The sequence below is a fragment of the Acanthopagrus latus genome, chromosome 24, assembly GCF_904848185.1.
Source record: "Acanthopagrus latus isolate v.2019 chromosome 24, fAcaLat1.1, whole genome shotgun sequence".
NCBI classification, from domain to species: Eukaryota; Metazoa; Chordata; class Actinopteri; order Spariformes; family Sparidae; genus Acanthopagrus; species Acanthopagrus latus.
In genome coordinates this window covers 8,503,375-8,519,800 of record NC_051062.1, presented here as the reverse complement: position 1 = coordinate 8,519,800, position 16,426 = coordinate 8,503,375, and the positions used below count along the sequence as shown (strand labels likewise).

At 43.0% G+C, this 16,426-nt stretch overlaps 2 protein-coding genes and 1 long non-coding RNA gene across 5 annotated transcripts in view; 2 read left to right on the top strand and 1 right to left on the bottom strand.

Annotated features, from left to right (window-relative positions):
* The first annotated feature begins 208 nt into the window (after nt 1-208).
* zgc:92027 (uncharacterized protein LOC449543 homolog) lies at nt 209-6,383 on the top strand. The gene is made up of 8 exons (XM_037091408.1): nt 209-367; nt 1,962-2,216; nt 2,408-2,477; nt 3,709-3,752; nt 3,900-4,047; nt 4,720-4,833; nt 5,032-5,090; nt 5,512-6,383. The coding sequence occupies exons 1-8, from the start codon at nt 344-346 to the stop codon at nt 5,536-5,538; spliced, it is 741 nt and encodes a 246-aa protein (XP_036947303.1). The 5' UTR covers nt 209-343; the 3' UTR covers nt 5,539-6,383.
* LOC119015438 (potassium voltage-gated channel subfamily H member 7-like) overlaps nt 6,011-16,426 on the bottom strand; it is a 74,371-nt gene continuing 63,955 nt past the window's right edge. For all 3 annotated transcript variants that reach the window (XM_037091406.1, XM_037091405.1, XM_037091407.1), the window contains 2 exons: nt 14,236-14,425; nt 6,011-9,436 (listed from right to left, as the gene is read on the bottom strand). In XM_037091406.1, coding sequence (XP_036947301.1) covers nt 9,176-9,436; nt 14,236-14,425 — 451 coding nt within the window. In that variant the 3' untranslated portion in view covers nt 6,011-9,175. The remainder of the gene's footprint in view (nt 9,437-14,235; nt 14,426-16,426) is intronic.
* LOC119015440 lies at nt 9,446-14,356 on the top strand. Its single transcript, XR_005073352.1, has 3 exons — nt 9,446-10,641; nt 13,672-13,772; nt 14,226-14,356. It is a non-coding gene; the product is annotated as an uncharacterized LOC119015440 (long non-coding RNA).

The following is a 16,426-nucleotide window of genomic DNA, read 5'->3' as shown; positions in this document are numbered from 1 at the left end:
TTGAACATTTCTGTAATCTTATTACTTATTTTGATTTATATTTTTATGTTTACACCTCTGACTTCCCATCCTTTTCGACCGTCGTTCAGTGGTAACTAGAGTTTTCGAGCATCACCTAAAAGCCGCACTCTAAATAGCAACGCAGCTGTTGGGCGGGGCTTCTCCTACTCCTTCTCACTCATTGGTGTATCCGCGCGGTCAGTCAATCACTTCCGGCATCTTTGAACGGCTCGGATGTGATGTAGCGTCTGTTTCGGAGTTATCGGAAGTTAGCACCGTGTACACTTCACCGACAATCACTTCAAAGACATTAAACTTTTGACAGCCTGCTTCATATCACAAAATGGCGTATCCAGGCTACGGTGGGGTGAGTAAACGACTTGTGACCGTGACATTATTGTGATTAGCGAGCTGCACTGGTTAGCATTAAAGCTAGCCCGGGGCTCGGGTGTCAGTGAATTTCCGATAATTTGTCCGAAGATGTGCTGTTACATGTTTTCCTGCCTCCTGTAGAAATGTGGACACGCACAAACCACAGCAGAAGACTTTGGCTCAGTTTCCTTTGATAATTTGGAGGCATGTTTGCATTCTCAGCTGTCAGAAATTAACAAATAACTCTGTCTTCCGGTATCTCGCAGTGTTGAGGGGCGAGACCACGGTACCAGTAGACCACTGCATGTGGGTGTGAAGAGGCTCAACATGCAGTGCGATGTGCTTATCAAAATCTTCTAAAAGGATTATGAATCTTATACTGTAATACAATTATTTAGATACAACTCTTACAAATACTGACCTGGTGTCATTATAAGTGTCTTTCTGAATGCACTGTGACATATTGATTGCAGGGAGGGACAGTAACCACATCCTGTTCTTTTTTTAAATTTACTATCTGGGGAGTCTTTTAAAAGTTCGTGAATCAAAGTGAGACTGAAAGTGATTGTTTAAGGAAGCTTGACATAAGTTTTAGCAAACCCACAGTGCCTTCCATCCAGCCATCAGCTGGCCTCCAAAGGTGACAGGGTCAAAGTTCAGCTGCATCCACACCCACTTAATTTAATTTGGGATAGTCTTCATAAGATGATCACATGAGACACAACAGTCATGTAAAATGTTTGTATTTTAAGTAGACACGTGCGATTTTCTCTGTTTTTAGAACTGAGTCAATTACATAAAAAGTTTATGGGCAAGTTTGTATATTTGAAGCAAAGGGAGTGTTGTTCATTGTCCTTCAGTGACACCAGAGCAAAGCAGAGCAGAGTAAACTCTGGTTATATTCACAGTGAATCCGTTTTCACGTTGTGTGTACCGCGTATCATTTGTTTCCAAAATGTACAATGTGTGTAGCAACTAAAATCCCAACTGAACATGCAACCTAACTGTTTTGCCCTCTTCTTAAAGAAGACCTATTTTGTGTTTTTGATTTCTTTAAGTGTGTCATATACTGTAAATTCTTATATATGTAAATGGTCTCAAAAGTAAAAAGTCCTAAGTCTGTGCCAATGGGAGCTCCTCTCTCCCACAGAAAACACTGCACCTAAAGTACCTGAAACGGCTCTGCTGTAGTTCCATCTTTAATTACATGACTTTGTGACATCACTACGTCACACAATCACTTATTTAAAATGAATACCGGAAGCTGAATACATGTCAGAGTCGAGAAAGCAACAAAGTGAGCGGTGTTAGCTCAGGCGTGTGTAAGCTGACCAATCAGACCAGACATGGTGTTTTCGGGGACCCGGCCTTAAAGAGAAAAGAGTTAAAACAAAGAGGAATACAGTACTGCAAGACTGGACAGAAAAACTGATGTGTTTCTTGAGCATTAAAGCATGTAAACCTATTCTAGTAGTAACACTTTATAAATGATGAACCTGGAAATGAGTATCAAATGTCTCCTTTAACCTTTTGTCCCACTCAAAACAAAATGTTGTTCTGAGACGCTTTGTGTCTGTTCTCTGCCTCAGTATGGGGGTCCGATGCCAGGCATGCCGGCTCAGGGGATGCCGCCCCAAGGAATGCCAGGAGGCCCCATGGGAGGCCCCATGGGAGGCCCCATGGGAGGCCCCATGGGTGGGCCCATGGGTGGGCCCATGGGAGGTGCACCAGGTCAAGGAGGATATCCCTCCCCCTATGGAGGAGGCTATCCAGGTACATACGGCGCCCCACAACCAGCCGCCAATGATCCAATGTGGGGTTACTTCACAGCCATCGCAGGCCAGGTAAGTGTGGGGAAATGTCAGCTGAATAACTTTATTTGTTGTTTTTCTGCTCTCATCACTTCACACTTGACCAGCAGACCAGTCTCCTTATAACCTTTTTATTATTATTATTATTATTATTATTATTATTATTATTTTTTAAATCCCTCTGAAAGTTAAAATGTCTGAATATCGCTTCCTGTTCTGTGCAGGACGGTGAAATCGATGCTGAGGAGCTCCAGAGGTGTCTGACCCAGTCTGGTTTCACTGGCAGCTACACTCGTGAGTTCACCACTCTCCCTTCCACACAAGAGGAGGACTAACTTCATAATCACAGCCCTCCTGCGAGTTATTCTATATCGCTCAGTTCGGATTAATGCCCTCAAGTGATTTTTATTCTCCTTGGACAGCCAAAGAATGTAACATGCCGTCACTTGCTCTTGGATTTATAAGTAGCGAATTTGAGCCTGAACAGACAGGTGGGGATTCTGTAGAGGGGAAGTGAGCAGTGGCTTGTTAAACCACGACTGAAACACATCGACAGTGTGTGCACAGTTTGCTGATATGTCTGTGTGAGTTCACGTGAACAAAATGACTTGTCAATTTACAAAAGCATGAGGATGAATAGTATGTAAAACTGTTGTAAAATATGTGTCACAGATTCCACACGCCTCAGACTATTTACTATCACCATGTGACGTTAGGCTACAACTTTGTCTGTATTTAATTAACACTTAATGAAATGTTAAACCAAGTGGTGTGAGGAAAGGTTGGGTAGATTAGGGCTGGAAAGAAACAACTTTTTGGATCCTTAATCACTCCCCTGGCAGCAAAATGAGCTTTTCAAGTGGTATTTTAACACAATACTGATACATGAGCACATTACCTGCAACAATCAGCAGAGTACAAGCAGGAGAAAACTTTTCGCCTCAGGATGTTTTGTGAGCATGCCTCTTAATACGAAAGCAGGTTGTACAGCTAATGTTGACAATCAGATTATACCATTAAATGACTCATCGGTGCCAGATGTCATGGAGCCTCTATTGTGGTTTGTGAATGAAGCGTTCGGTGTCTGTCATCATGAGTTATGACGGGCGCGACGTTTGCGTGTTTCTCCCTGTGGAGCCTGATGACATGTGAGTGTGTTTTGGATGATGTTTTCACTTTCAAGACTGATGACTGTAGAAATCCATTGAGATCTGTTAATGAACATCAGCGCGTAAGCAATAATGTCAAATTAACGCTGAAGTTGAGCTCTTTTTTTTTTTTATTTCGAGCTTCTATCTGCTTCAGAGGCTGAGACATAAAGGTCTTAGTGAATGTTGACAAGTCTTTGAAGATAATAACGTGTTGTGAAGTCTGAAAAGTCAACATTTATTGAAAAAGGATAGGTGTAATCATTTCCAAAATTCACAACACTCTGGGCTTTTGGGAAATGTTTGGATCACACGAGTCAGAATCAATCCTACGGAGCCACCAGCTGAATCTAATCCTGCTTGTTTTGTCTTCACAGCATTCAGCCTGGAGACGTGCAGGATCATGATCGCAATGCTCGACGTATCCTTTTTGTACCGACACCTCCGGTCCTCAGCGATGTGACATATTAACACCAGCTGTGGTTCAGCCTTGAAGCGGCGTCTCTCTTCATTGCTTCCTCCTCCCTCTGAGTCAGCTGTTATTAAACCTTAACCACGCGTCCACCAGAGGGACTTCACGGGCAAGATGGGCTTCAATGAGTTCAAGGAGCTTTTCACCGCTCTGAACGGCTGGAAGCAGAACTTCATGATGTTCGACCAGGACCGGAGTGGAACCGTGGAGCCTCACGAGATGAGCCAGGCAATCAGCTCTATGGGTGAGGGGTTGAACGGTTTAACATGATGGATGATTAACATGATGGAGATGACAGGTCCGACCTTGATCAGAATGTTTCATGACACTTAATTAGACCTCATAGGAGTCAGTTAATATGTTAATATGAGCCGATTAGAGCGATCCCTCTCCGACTTATCGTGCTTGTGATCACAGTGGAGGCACATGCTGAATATTACCCACAGTTCAACAGAGGAAAACATTACTACATGTGCTCCATATTCAAACGTTTTATTGCATCTATTCATCAAAAATTGACAGGCGGCCCTTTAGAGCAGAGAGTTACGATGGAGGAATAAACATGTCTGTGACTTGTAGTTGCATTTTAATCAGGTCGTTTGACTCAGGTTTTGTTGAGTTGTGTACTTGTGCATTATTCCAAATGTTTCTAACAATGTTAAAATCCAGACCCAGTTAACTCATGGTAACTGTGTATTTCACATGGTACCTCTGTGATGGGGAAGTTGGTGAACTAGACAAAATTTCAGGATATTAATCTTATCATAATATTTTACCAACTCACTTCCTTCAGTGTTTTTTAAAAAGATTATAGGGCTTAACAGTCGTGTGAAGTTGCTCTTTTCATACACAGCCTCACAGGAAAGACTGGTGAAATAAGTAAAAGGTTCAGTGACTCTGACATTTTGTTTTTCAGGCTACCGTGTCAGTCCTCAGGCTCTGAACGCCATCATCAAACGCTACAACAAAGGAGGAAGGATCTTCTTCGATGACTACGTGGCCTGCTGTGTCAAACTGCGAGCTCTCACAGGTAAGAAACAGAGCCAGGATCAGTGGTGGATGGAAATAACCCGATTTCTGTGCAGACTTTAAAATGTGGACTGACAGTGAAATTGCTTGTGGTTTCTCCTCCACCTGGAATCCCCAGTGTTACCTCTGAAGTGTCGTGACATTCAGGTGTTGAAATGAGCTTTATTGAAATCATGAGCGCTTGTTCTTCCCGTTACAGAGAACTTCCGGCGGAGAGATACCATGCATCAGGGCTCTGTCAACTTCCAGTATGATGATGTAAGTCCACCTCACACAAGGTCCTTTTATTTTTGTCCCTCTCGCTCCATCCTCCAGTTTGTTTTGACTGTATCAAAGTAGTATAAACAGACTCACCCTGCCACTCAGAAACGGTCCCTTCCCAAAAATAAACCTAAAAAACCTGTTGTTCCTCCACCACTTTTGGCCCCTAATAACTTTGGACAGCCCCTAATTCCACCTGATTTAAACCAGGTATTTTGGTCCTGCTTACTTAATTGTTACGGCCCCTGGTGCACAGATACATTACCCAACTTTTTGCGCTTCATCCCTCGCTGTAATGACCTGCCGTCTCAGCATGAATGCAGCTTTAATTAGCATTTCCTGTTGCGCTCCTGTGGGTGATTTCACAAAAACGACTCCGGTTGTTGACACTCTATGTCTCTGCTCTCCCTGTCCACAGTTCATCCTCTGCACAATGGCCATCTAAGTGCTGCCATGTGTCCCACACCACGAGGTCAGGGCATTTAACGAACCACTCGGTGGTGGGTTGCGGAGCGCTGCCTCACAGCAATGCAGAGGGAGGCCAGTATATCGGACTGAGCTGTCATGAGCCGTGACGGAGAAGTACACATTGCTTGTAATGCTTGCTGTAATGCTTTAGTCTTGTATGTGACACAGGGACGTGCTGAAGGTGTATCAGGTGCGCACACACACACACACACACACACACACACACAGTTTGTATCAACATTAGAGAGAACATAATAGATAAACATGTCAGTGTCTTTAAAGCCCTTACGTGATTTTTTAGAAAATAAAAACAGATTAGTGTCAGTATATTATGAAAGTCAAAGAATGGAGGTTTCAGTGGAATAATGTAGGAGTTAATCTACTAACCATCATATACGTGTGAATAATAAGCTCTGGCTTCTATCAGAAACTGCAATGTGAACTGATTGTATAAGGATCCTGTTTACCTATTGTGCCATTATAATCTCCGAATGTATGTTCTAATATATTAAAAGTATAACTTTACAGTAATGGAAGCATCATGACTTATGATTTGTCATGTTTGATATTCTGTGCACTTATTTTATAAAAGAACAGTAGATCATAGATGTAGTTTAGCTTCATAACAAGCCAAAGTGACTGTGTTAAATCCACAGTGACACCTGTTATTAATAATACTGAGATATGAAACTATTATTGTTATATAGCTACAAATGCTGTAAACATTCTGTTCAGATTTTCATGTAAAAAGTCAGCTCTGCATGACACATTGTTGTAGTAAAAGTCATATTTTGTTACTCACAATAAACACTTTTTAATCAGTATGCATTCTGTTTATTAATTTATACAATTGCGCATTTTTTTCCCCAGTCTATTTACACAATATATTTATTTTCTTTAAATATAGTTAAGAACGGAAACATTCAAATTAGCTGTTAAGTGTTGCATTGTATAAAATACAGTGGCAAACATTTAAAAAATGCATAAAAACAATTGTGAACAGCACTAGATTTAAAAAGTGACATTTATATCCAGTACAGCAAGTTTTTCTAATCTCTGTGCAAAAGTTTGCAAATCCCATGAAAGTTCAGTGGACGACTCTTTTCAGGACGTTGGACGTGTCGAGTTAGGCCTCAGCAACTTTTGTTCTACATCTGTGCTCTGGAAAGAAAGCTTATCAAAGAAAACACCCCGCGTTCTGCTGGAAACATCTGTGTAGTCCGTCTCAATCCTGCCGTCACCTCTTCACTTGGGCTCCTCTCGAAGTGTAGGAACATGAGCGTTTGACGTTATTACCGGGGGGTGAGGAGGTTTCCATTGGACTTCATGTGACAGTAAGGAGTTGAATAAGTTCAGACAGAAAAATGGAGGAACATGAAAATCAATGTGCAATATCAACTCGAGACAAACTATTTCAACAGCGCAAAGCTCAAAGTGTCGCCCGTCGCTGGCGTCTTGCTGCTACATTGAGAGGCTCTGCAGTGCATTCATCACTTTCATCATCCCGCCAGCAGTCCACACCGTTCTAACTAACACCAGGGGCTGTTTTAAAAAAAAAAAAACAAGTCACATAGAAAAATAATGGCAAATTAAATACTTTGTTTTAGAAAAATAGGTCTAACCGTTCTTACTAAATCTCTGGTGGAGTTTTATGTGCTGGACCTTATGCGTCGATACATGTAACACACAGCTGATTGAGACCTTTTCAATAATTAAGTTCGAGTGCAGTCTCCATGCAATACATGAGCTCGTGTGGGAAATTCGTGTAGTTAAGGAATCTAAAATGGCTAATTTTTCGTCATGCAGTTCAGCCTAAAAACGTTCAGGTTCAGTACATTTACACGTGTGATGGTGGAGAAGCAGGTTGTCTGTTGCATTGGATCCATGTTGTCTGTAAAGGCTAGAGCAGGCTTATAAAGCTAAGGCTATTGAAGGCTGAGCTGCGTCCTCGGCCCCAAACATGAACTTTTTTTTTTGTTTTTATGTTTTATGTTTTTTCTGAAGATGCGTCGTTAGTGATGATTAAATTGTACTTGTTAAAGAGGATAATGGAAGACCTAAAGCATGCAACCAAAAACTATCACGCGATAGTCAAAGAGTTCCCCTCTGGCTGTGAAGAAGATTCAGGACGTCACTTCCTGTCTGACGGTTGCAGTCATTTACATAAACACTTGTAGAGGACATTAAATCAGGGCAAATTGGGGTTTTTAATCATTTCTACAACCTTTCTTTTTCTGTGACAGAATGATCGAGGAATGTACTTCTACAAGGTGGGTCAAAAATATACATGAAGTGACTTGCAGAGCTGTGTTTTGGTGGATGTTGGGAAGTAACTAGTTGCTGAGAAAAAAAACATGTAATTGAAAGGTTTTTAAAAATAACATCTACAGGAGACACGCGGTGAGAGCAGAATCCTGTTTGCTGCCATGTCTGGAGGTTACCGCTCCATGTTCATGAGGTGCTGTAGTGAGGAGAGTGGGCAATGCTGACTGCAAAAAGGACGGGCGGTAAGCTAAGACGATCACAAGTCTCACAGCAGATGATGTTTGATTTGAAAAGCTTTTACTGGCCGATACAGATGATGTAACGGTATTAGTAGAAGTCATTAAAATCTCCAAACTGCCATGGCGTTAATGTCCATTACTCATCTTGACTGTGACTGCAAACACCCCACAACCAAGCTTACGTAATATTGACACGATGCAGGTGGTTATAAGGTGGTTCTATGTTTTTAAATCTACTAAAATCCACAATTTAAGCATTCAGTTTGTTGTGTTGAACATTTACAGTGACCCACTGAATCGCCCTGATGTTTGAGACGGATCCTAACAAATAAATTCACAACATAAAATGCTGTTTGTTTTTTTTTTTCCTCTTTGCTCTGGTTTGTATAAAATAGCCACCAGAGCGTATTAAAGTCAGTTCGTTTCATCATTATTGCTCTCAAAGACTGACAAGAGTCTTGTTGTGCTATGGGATGTCGACACACATTATTGTTCCACTGCGGTCTGGACTTTGAGCTGAATAAGAAGTGATTTTGTGGCAATGTTGTGTACAGTAGGCACGCTAAATATACAGACAGACCTCCATTGTCGCCGACCGTTTCGGAGCTGCAGATAAAAGATGAGCTTCAAAGCTGCGGTGTGGAGTACAGAAATGCCTCGGAGGGAGTTTCAAGTAGCTTTTTGTCCCCACGGAGAGGGGGAGAGTCGTACAAAATGAGACTTGATAGCTACAGTAGTCTGTAAGCATGCCAAGATCACACCTGATTGCCCGGTGAGTTTGCAGTGTGTGTGAGGAACATGCACCAGAAACTAAAAGGAACCATGAGAAACAGAAACATGCATATCTCTCTTTAGAAAAAGCACATCAGGTGCCTCGTGTTGCTGGCAGTGTTCTATTGGAGTATGTACACGGTAGATGATGACTCTACATATGTTTAGTAATATAGTGTATAAATACCTCTGTATAAATGGACTTTATACAACAGAGAGTTGGAAGGACAGGGCAGAATTTTCCCAAAAGGAATGGAAGAAAAGTCTACAGTTTGTTTCCTTTGCATATTCAGTCTCTTTCTTAGACCCTGAGTCAAGCTTTGAGAGAAGACCGGCAGTCTACTTTCCTGGAAGCCCCGGGTCAGAAACTGGCCTGTGGAGTCCCAACGTTCCTGAGCTGCTGGGGACGTCAGGTAGAGAGGCTTGTCGGCCCGAGGGGAACCTCGGAGGCTGCTGCTCTAGAGAGTCCGCGCTGTTGTTGTGTGTGTGTCTCTGCTCTGTGTGTGTGGCGGCGAAGTTCCCGTCTGGAAGAGTCTCTGTGTGAAGGAGGACCGGGGAGGTTTCTTTGGAATTGTTCTGGGCCTTTTCTGGGCCGGGGCTCTGAGGGAAGACAGTGGGCGTCATGAGCCATTTGGCAGAGACACTACAGACAGATAGATGAGAGGAAACAGACGACACGCAGACACCATACAAATGTGTGTTTGGACAGAAGCAGCTGACCCGCTCCTGACACAGTCTGATAGGAACTGGAAACATTTACAGTTTTACCATGGCTCAGTTTTCACAGCTCGCAGCAGAATACAGACTCAAGTTTGAATACTTATTAGGAAGCAGACGGTCACTGAATCATTGAAGATCCCTCTACAAACTTGAGTTTTTACTTCAGTAAGTCAGTAGTCCAACAGTATTTTTAATACCAAATGCAAATGCTTCTCTGCACTTAAACATTACATTGAATTCTGCACAAATTATGGATGGATGGGAAAACTTACTTGACTTTATTGTGAAAGGACTGAGGCTGTCAGTGTTCAATTTTGGCTTAAATCTCCATCATTTCAAACACCAATGTTTTCATAAGCTTACTAAAATGTCAGTCTACTTTTTAAAGGCCTATTATTCTTTTAAAAGAAACCAATGAATACAATTCAAAGGCTGCCAGTAATGATTATTTTCATTCTTAATTAATGTGCTTTATTTTTCTCAAATTCAGAATTTCAAAGAGTGAAAGTGGAGAGAGATCCGTCGACGTTGCCGCCATATTGGATGTGGCGGCTCTGCCCCGAGAACTAATACAAGTCACTGGAGTGAACTTTATAAAGCTCCTTCTGCAAAAACATATATAGTGCATATTTATAATATGTACATAATATGAACTCTACTGCAAGTTGACCACTTCACATACACAACAACCCTTCACCCTGTTTCTTCTCGCCTCTGTCACCAGGTGATGCTCAGGAGGGAAATGGCGCTCTCTGCAGATCAACTCTTCAGTCTGGTTTAGCCCTACGCGCTTCGTTTTTTCATAACCCCCTGCTTCCATCTCTCAGAAAGCCCGGGGAGGAGACACAGCTCCCCTTCGGCCCGCCACACCAGCTCGGCAGGGAATCGAAAAAAGCTTACTGAAAGTGCAATAACTTGTGGCCTCTTTGAATGTACTGCAGAAGATGTGACCACACTGTGTTTTGTCCAGGTGGTGGATGCCAGGCTGGTGTCTGGCTTTCATGCCAGGGAGCTGGAGCTGGTCATAGCTGGAACAGCTGACATTGACTTATCACACTGGACGAACAACACAGAGTACACAGGAGGTATCATCAACTGTGTCAACTCTACTTCCTGCCCCAATAAAGGGGAATCAAACAGTGTCTTTGTTCCAATGTTAGTTGACTACAAGTAGTTAGGTCAGCTGCCCAATAACACACATTTGCATTCCTATGTTACTTATTCAAAAACCTTGGAGGCAGTTTAATCTTTTCTACAAATATACAAGTTAAAGTACAAAACATAACATAAATTACAAAGATGGAAAAACCAAACCATAAAGATACAAAATCCTAAGATACATGATTCTCTGACCTGCACACAAAAACATACCAATCCACACATTCCAACCTATATTACAAGAGCCTAACCCTTACAGGAACATACATACAAAGGAATCAAGTAATTTTTCCAACATTTTTGCTCCGCTGCACCGCCGCCTCCACTCGCCCACCGCCGCCTCCACTCGCCCACCGCCGCCTCCACTCGCCCACCGCCGCCTCCACTCGCCCACCGCCGCCTCCACTCGCCCACCGCCGCCTCCACTCGCCGCAAGACTTCAGCCGTTTCTAGTTTTCTGTACCATAACCCACCCCGTACATCTCTCCGAAATGCCGGGGAGGAACGCTCCTCCTCCCCGACCCCACTACTGCGGGATTGTTCCTTTGTTCCAGGTACTGGCCACGGGCGGGATTCGAACCAGGTGCTTACGCCCCTGGTACCTTCAACGGTCACGAACAAACCCACCGCGCCACCGAGTCCCCTTCACACTCAAACCTTCTCTCCGAGCGCTTTTTAGTTTTCAGTTTCCGTGTTGGCCTTTAAAAGGCCCACAAAGGATTCGAACCAACATGCTCCGAATCTCTAACCAAGCTTCTAACACGCTGCGCTATCTGACCAGACAGACTTCACCTGCGCGTCTGCAGGCTTTTCACCTCTTCCTTAGGATAAGTAACTTCAAAAGCCACACAAAGGATTCGAACCAACATGCTCCAAACTTCTAACCAAGCTTCTAACACGCTGCGCTATCCGACCTGACAGTCTTCACCTGCGCGTCTGCAGGCTTTTCACCTCTTCCTTAGGATAAGTAACTTCAAAAGCCACACAAAGGATTCGAACCAACATGCTCCAAATCTCTAACCAAGCTTCTAACACGCTGCGCTATCCGACCTGACAGTCTTCACCTGCACGTCTGCAGGCTTTTCACTTCTTCCTTAGGATAAGTAACTTCAAAAGCCACACAAAGGATTCGAACCAACATGCTCCGAATCTCTAACCAAGCTTCTAACATGCTGCGCTATCTGACCAGACAGGCTTCACTTGCGCGTCTGCAGGCTTTTCACTTCTTCCTTTGGATAAGTAACTTCAAAAGCCACACAAAGGATTCGAATGTTAAAGAAACAGTGAGTATCAGTCAGGTCCAGTAGCTCAGGCTAATATGAGCCTGGCCAGCAGTTCTGAGGTTGTGGGTTCGAGTCCTGATTAAGTTTGGGTTTCATTCTTATAAAAGTACAGAATGAAACGTGGCCAGAGAAGTTGAAGTGCTCGGCAGTCACTACTTCAAACTTTTATAAGAATGAAACCCAAACTCACAACTGCTGACCAGGCTCCTATCAACCAATCAAGAGTCAAACCTACGACCTCAAAACTTCATAAAGAGTCAGGATCTTGGCAGGTGGACATCAGCCTTCAAAACTCTCTCAGGGTTTGAACCCACAACCTTCAGTCTTCAAAAGAACACTTTATCTTCCTGAGCTAATGAGTTGGGGATAAATGCTTGTGTCTGAGAGGAGTTCACTCTTTGTTTTGGACATCAGGTTTAAAAATCACCTGAACTACCCAGGGTTTGAACCCAAAACCAGCACACTTCACTGAGTATTATGAGAACCAAACCTGCACTCTCAGAACTGCTGACCAGCCCGCTATCAGCCTGAGCTACTTAATCTGACTCATGTGCTTTGTTTCTTTCACATGTCACTTTTTTGAACGTCAAACCTTAAATTTTAATCAAGAATCGAACCCACAACCTGAAAACTTCAAACCCCAGTTTTACCCTGCTGAGCTAACCAGAAGTAACAATCTCACTGTCTCTCAGAGGTTTTCATTCCTTCTTCTGAGCAGCGACTTCACAAACACTCAGGATCTTCTCACACATCTCTTCTCTGAGCGCTTTTAAGTTTTCTATTTTAAGTGTTGGACTTCAAAAGTCACCGAGTCTCGTGAGATCAAACTCTGACCTGTACAGTCACAGCAGGCATAATTAGTTTGGTCTGGGACACCTGAGCTGCTGGATCACACAGGTGGACAGCAGCCTTCAAAAGTCAATTCACTCTTCAAAGCAACACTTTGTCTTCCTGAGCTAAAGAATTGGGAATAAACTTCTGTTTCTGAGAGGATTTCACTCTTTGTTTTGGACATCAGGTTTAAATATCACATGAACTACCCAGGGTTTGAACCCACAAAGTATTATAAGAATCAAACCTGCAATCTCACAACTGCTGACCAGGCTCCTATCAGTCTGAGCTACTGGACCTGACTGATACTCACTGTTTCTTACACACTTCACCCTTTTGAACCTCAACACTGGAAACTCAGTGAGGCTGAAATGTTAAAGAAATAGATGGTATCAATCAGATCCAGTAGCTCAGGCTGATAGGAGCCTGGTGAGCAGTTGTGAAGGTGGTGGGTTCGAGTCCTGATTGAGTTTGTGTTTGATTCTTATAAAAGTCATAAGTTTGAAGTATGAATTGAAAAGCGCCCAGAGAAGTAGTCGAAGTGCCTGGCGGACTGGTGGAGTAGTGGGTCTGCTCCGTGTTTGTAGCGCGAATAGGCACTCTGCCGAGCTGGTGTGGCGGGCCTCGGGGGGGAGCTGTGTCTCCTCCCCGGGCTTTCTGAGAGATGGAAGCAGGGGGTTATGAAAAAATGAAGCGCGAGCAGCTGAAATTTTACTGAAGTGCGAGGACGGGGCAAAATTTTAAAAGTTGTTGCATTGGGATCCATGAAACTTGCCCATAATACACATCAATAGACCTTTATTTGATAAGTGCCAACAAACGTTGTGTGATGCCACTTTCCAGATTGCGTAGGGCTAAACCAGACTGAAGAGTTGATCTGCAGAGAGCGCCATTTCCCTCCTGAGCATCACCTGGTGACAGAGGCGAGAAGAAACAGGGTGAAGGTACATATTATAAATATGCACTATATATGTTTTTTTTTTACAATTATTATTGTTATTACTACTACTACTACTGCTATTTTCTGCATATTGTTGCCGTTGAATGGGAGCAGCTACACATACAGTTACATACATAGATAACTGTAAACCGTAAGAGCATTACATAAGTAGTTTTGGTCCCAGATATAGTGGTATGTGTGTGAGTGTGTAAATGAGAGGCATTAACTTACAGCACTTTGCAGAAGGAGCTTTATAAAGTTCACTCCAGTGACTTGTATTAGTTCTCGAGGCAGAGCCGCCACATCCAATATGGCGGCAACGTCGATGTATGGTCCAGTGCTCAATGAGGCGGCTATGTATATTAGTAGTAGATTATTTGTCTCAGATTGGTTTAAAAAATGCAGTGTGTTACGTGAAGTCACCCCTCCTGTCCTCCCTGGCTTGGTGCTGAAGCAGAGTGAGGTACCTGTGGCTGAGGCGGAGCGGGAGCGAGGCTGAGATCTGTCTGGACTGCAGGCACTGGCTGGACTCTGATGGCCGGCCTCTGGTACTCGGGGCTGGAGGTGACGGTGCTGTAGGCGGGGGGACCGGCCGTGGTTTGCCTCTGGAGGAGCTGCAGTATGGCCTGGATGTCTGACGTCATCTGGGACTCCAGTCTGATGGACGGACGGAGAATAAAACTGTATAATTGAAACTTTTAAAACTTAAGACTTGATCTTGGTTCTGGACAGATTTACTATTTTTATTGACTGTTTATGCAGCAAAATGAGTCGTGAGAGTTGATTGTTTAGATGCTCGGTTTTCTAAATCAATACTAATTTTAAATACTGATGACAATCAATAGTTCTCAGTACAGTATGATTAAACTAGGTCTGTAACACCCACACACTCTTGCTCTGTGTTTAATGTTGTGTTGCATTTGCCACTGTTTGCTTTATGTTTGCTCTCCATTCGTCTTGTTTCTGCAGCGACCCAATTTCACCACAGGGATCAATAATTTGATCTCATCACTGCTGCTAGACTGTCAGCCCTGTGATTAATATGATGACGGCTATTATCTTTCGCCCTACTTTTGTCAGGAACACTAAACAATACGAATAGTGGAGAGATTTCGTATGTCGGTCTGAAAGGCAAGAAGCAAAAGGTCTGAAAATGTATTTAATTACAGTGAAGTGCAGTGCTATTATCATTATGGGATGGTGGACGGGTAATCAATACTAATACCAAACACTAGGGGGGAGTCTGAAACCTTGAAACCTTACAACTGCAGGTGGTTTAATATACATGGAGAAATACAGCTCTTCTGAAAAGCAATAACAGCAGGAAGTATGACATGTTAGCCTCATAAAGCTAAAGAGATAAGTCATCTTAACCTTTAATAAAGTAAAAATACTCCATTACAATTTGAAGTTTCAGTAATGACCCCAGAGGATTTAAGCAGCACTGTTATGTTGTATCTAGTTGAAGGGAAGCTGCTTTTACCTAAAAATGGAGTGTGTTTTGTATGAGTTTCACAAGCCTTCCTTCTGAAATGTGATGATGTAGATGTACGATGTATGAAATTAAAGAACAAGCACCTTCAAATTATACTTCAGTCTCGTGAACGCACTTTTTACTTGAATTGTAAAGAAAATATCAAAGAACAGATAAAGATATATTTTGTCTTACAACGGCTGTAAGCTGCAATCTCCTCTTTCAGATCTCTGCCAGGTATATTTAATATTTATGTACCTGTGAGCTGAAGATGAGCTTTGATGTAGGCAGCAGAGATTCTGTTAGGCAGGTAGAGAAATACTGAACACCTGCACTGTGTGTCATCACCTATGCAGCAAGTTACATCATAGCATGGAGTGTCTGAGATGGTGAATAACCTATTTTCTCCACACACTCCTTTTTTCGGTCCATCAGCACAAAAAAAAAAAAGAAAGAAAAAAGAGGGAACACAGAGGGAGAGGGGAGAGCCTCTGTCGCTCTGCCAGCAGCCTGTTTGGCTCTTTGGAGGACAGTAGGTCCACGTAAACACTTTGGCTCCGGTCTGTTCCTGTGCCTCCTCAGATAAACTCTCACCTGTTTCCTCCTAAAGTGCACGCCGCAACTTCACCATGACATCCAGCATGCAGACCTCACAGGATGACGTCAAGAGTCTTTGCAATGTGTCTGCATCTCGTGGCTGCATGCTATAAATAGACAGCTGCTGACTGTCTGCCTCCCCCTCATCTGTATCGGTGCACCAGCTGAGAATCACACCAAGCTGCTCGCACAGTCCGCTCTCTGCATTAACGCGGCTCTGGCGGGTGTCTGGCCTTAAAAATGTCTCTGTGGGAATTTTCTGCCAATTACAGGCAGAAATCCTGTGAGCTCTGAGAGATGACTGTGTGGAAATGAAGTTGAAGACACATAAAAAAAAACCTATAATGGGAAACTGAACCAAGCAGAATCACAAAGGGTTTTTAGTTATCTAAAGGTCACAAGTCTCATCTCTGAAAGAAGACTTTCTGTGCTTCAGACCTCAGCTCAAAGTTTCAAATAATCACTTCCATTCATTACATCTGGATTTATGTGATACTAAAACTACAAAAAAAACAGACTTAACATTGTCAGTATCATTACAGACAGCTTCTAAAACAGGGATCTATATCTTCTTTCTTGTCAAACCC

Bases quoted from the DNA above. Each gene is read 5' to 3' on its own strand.
- zgc:92027 (XM_037091408.1), top strand. From the start codon at position 344: ATGGCGTATCCAGGCTACGGTGGG. The intron at 368-1,961 runs GTGAGTAAACGA...TCTCTGCCTCAG, and splicing joins CGTATCCAGGCTACGGTGGG to TATGGGGGTCCGATGCCAGG. The intron at 5,091-5,511 runs GTAAGTCCACCT...CCCTGTCCACAG, and splicing joins TCAACTTCCAGTATGATGAT to TTCATCCTCTGCACAATGGC.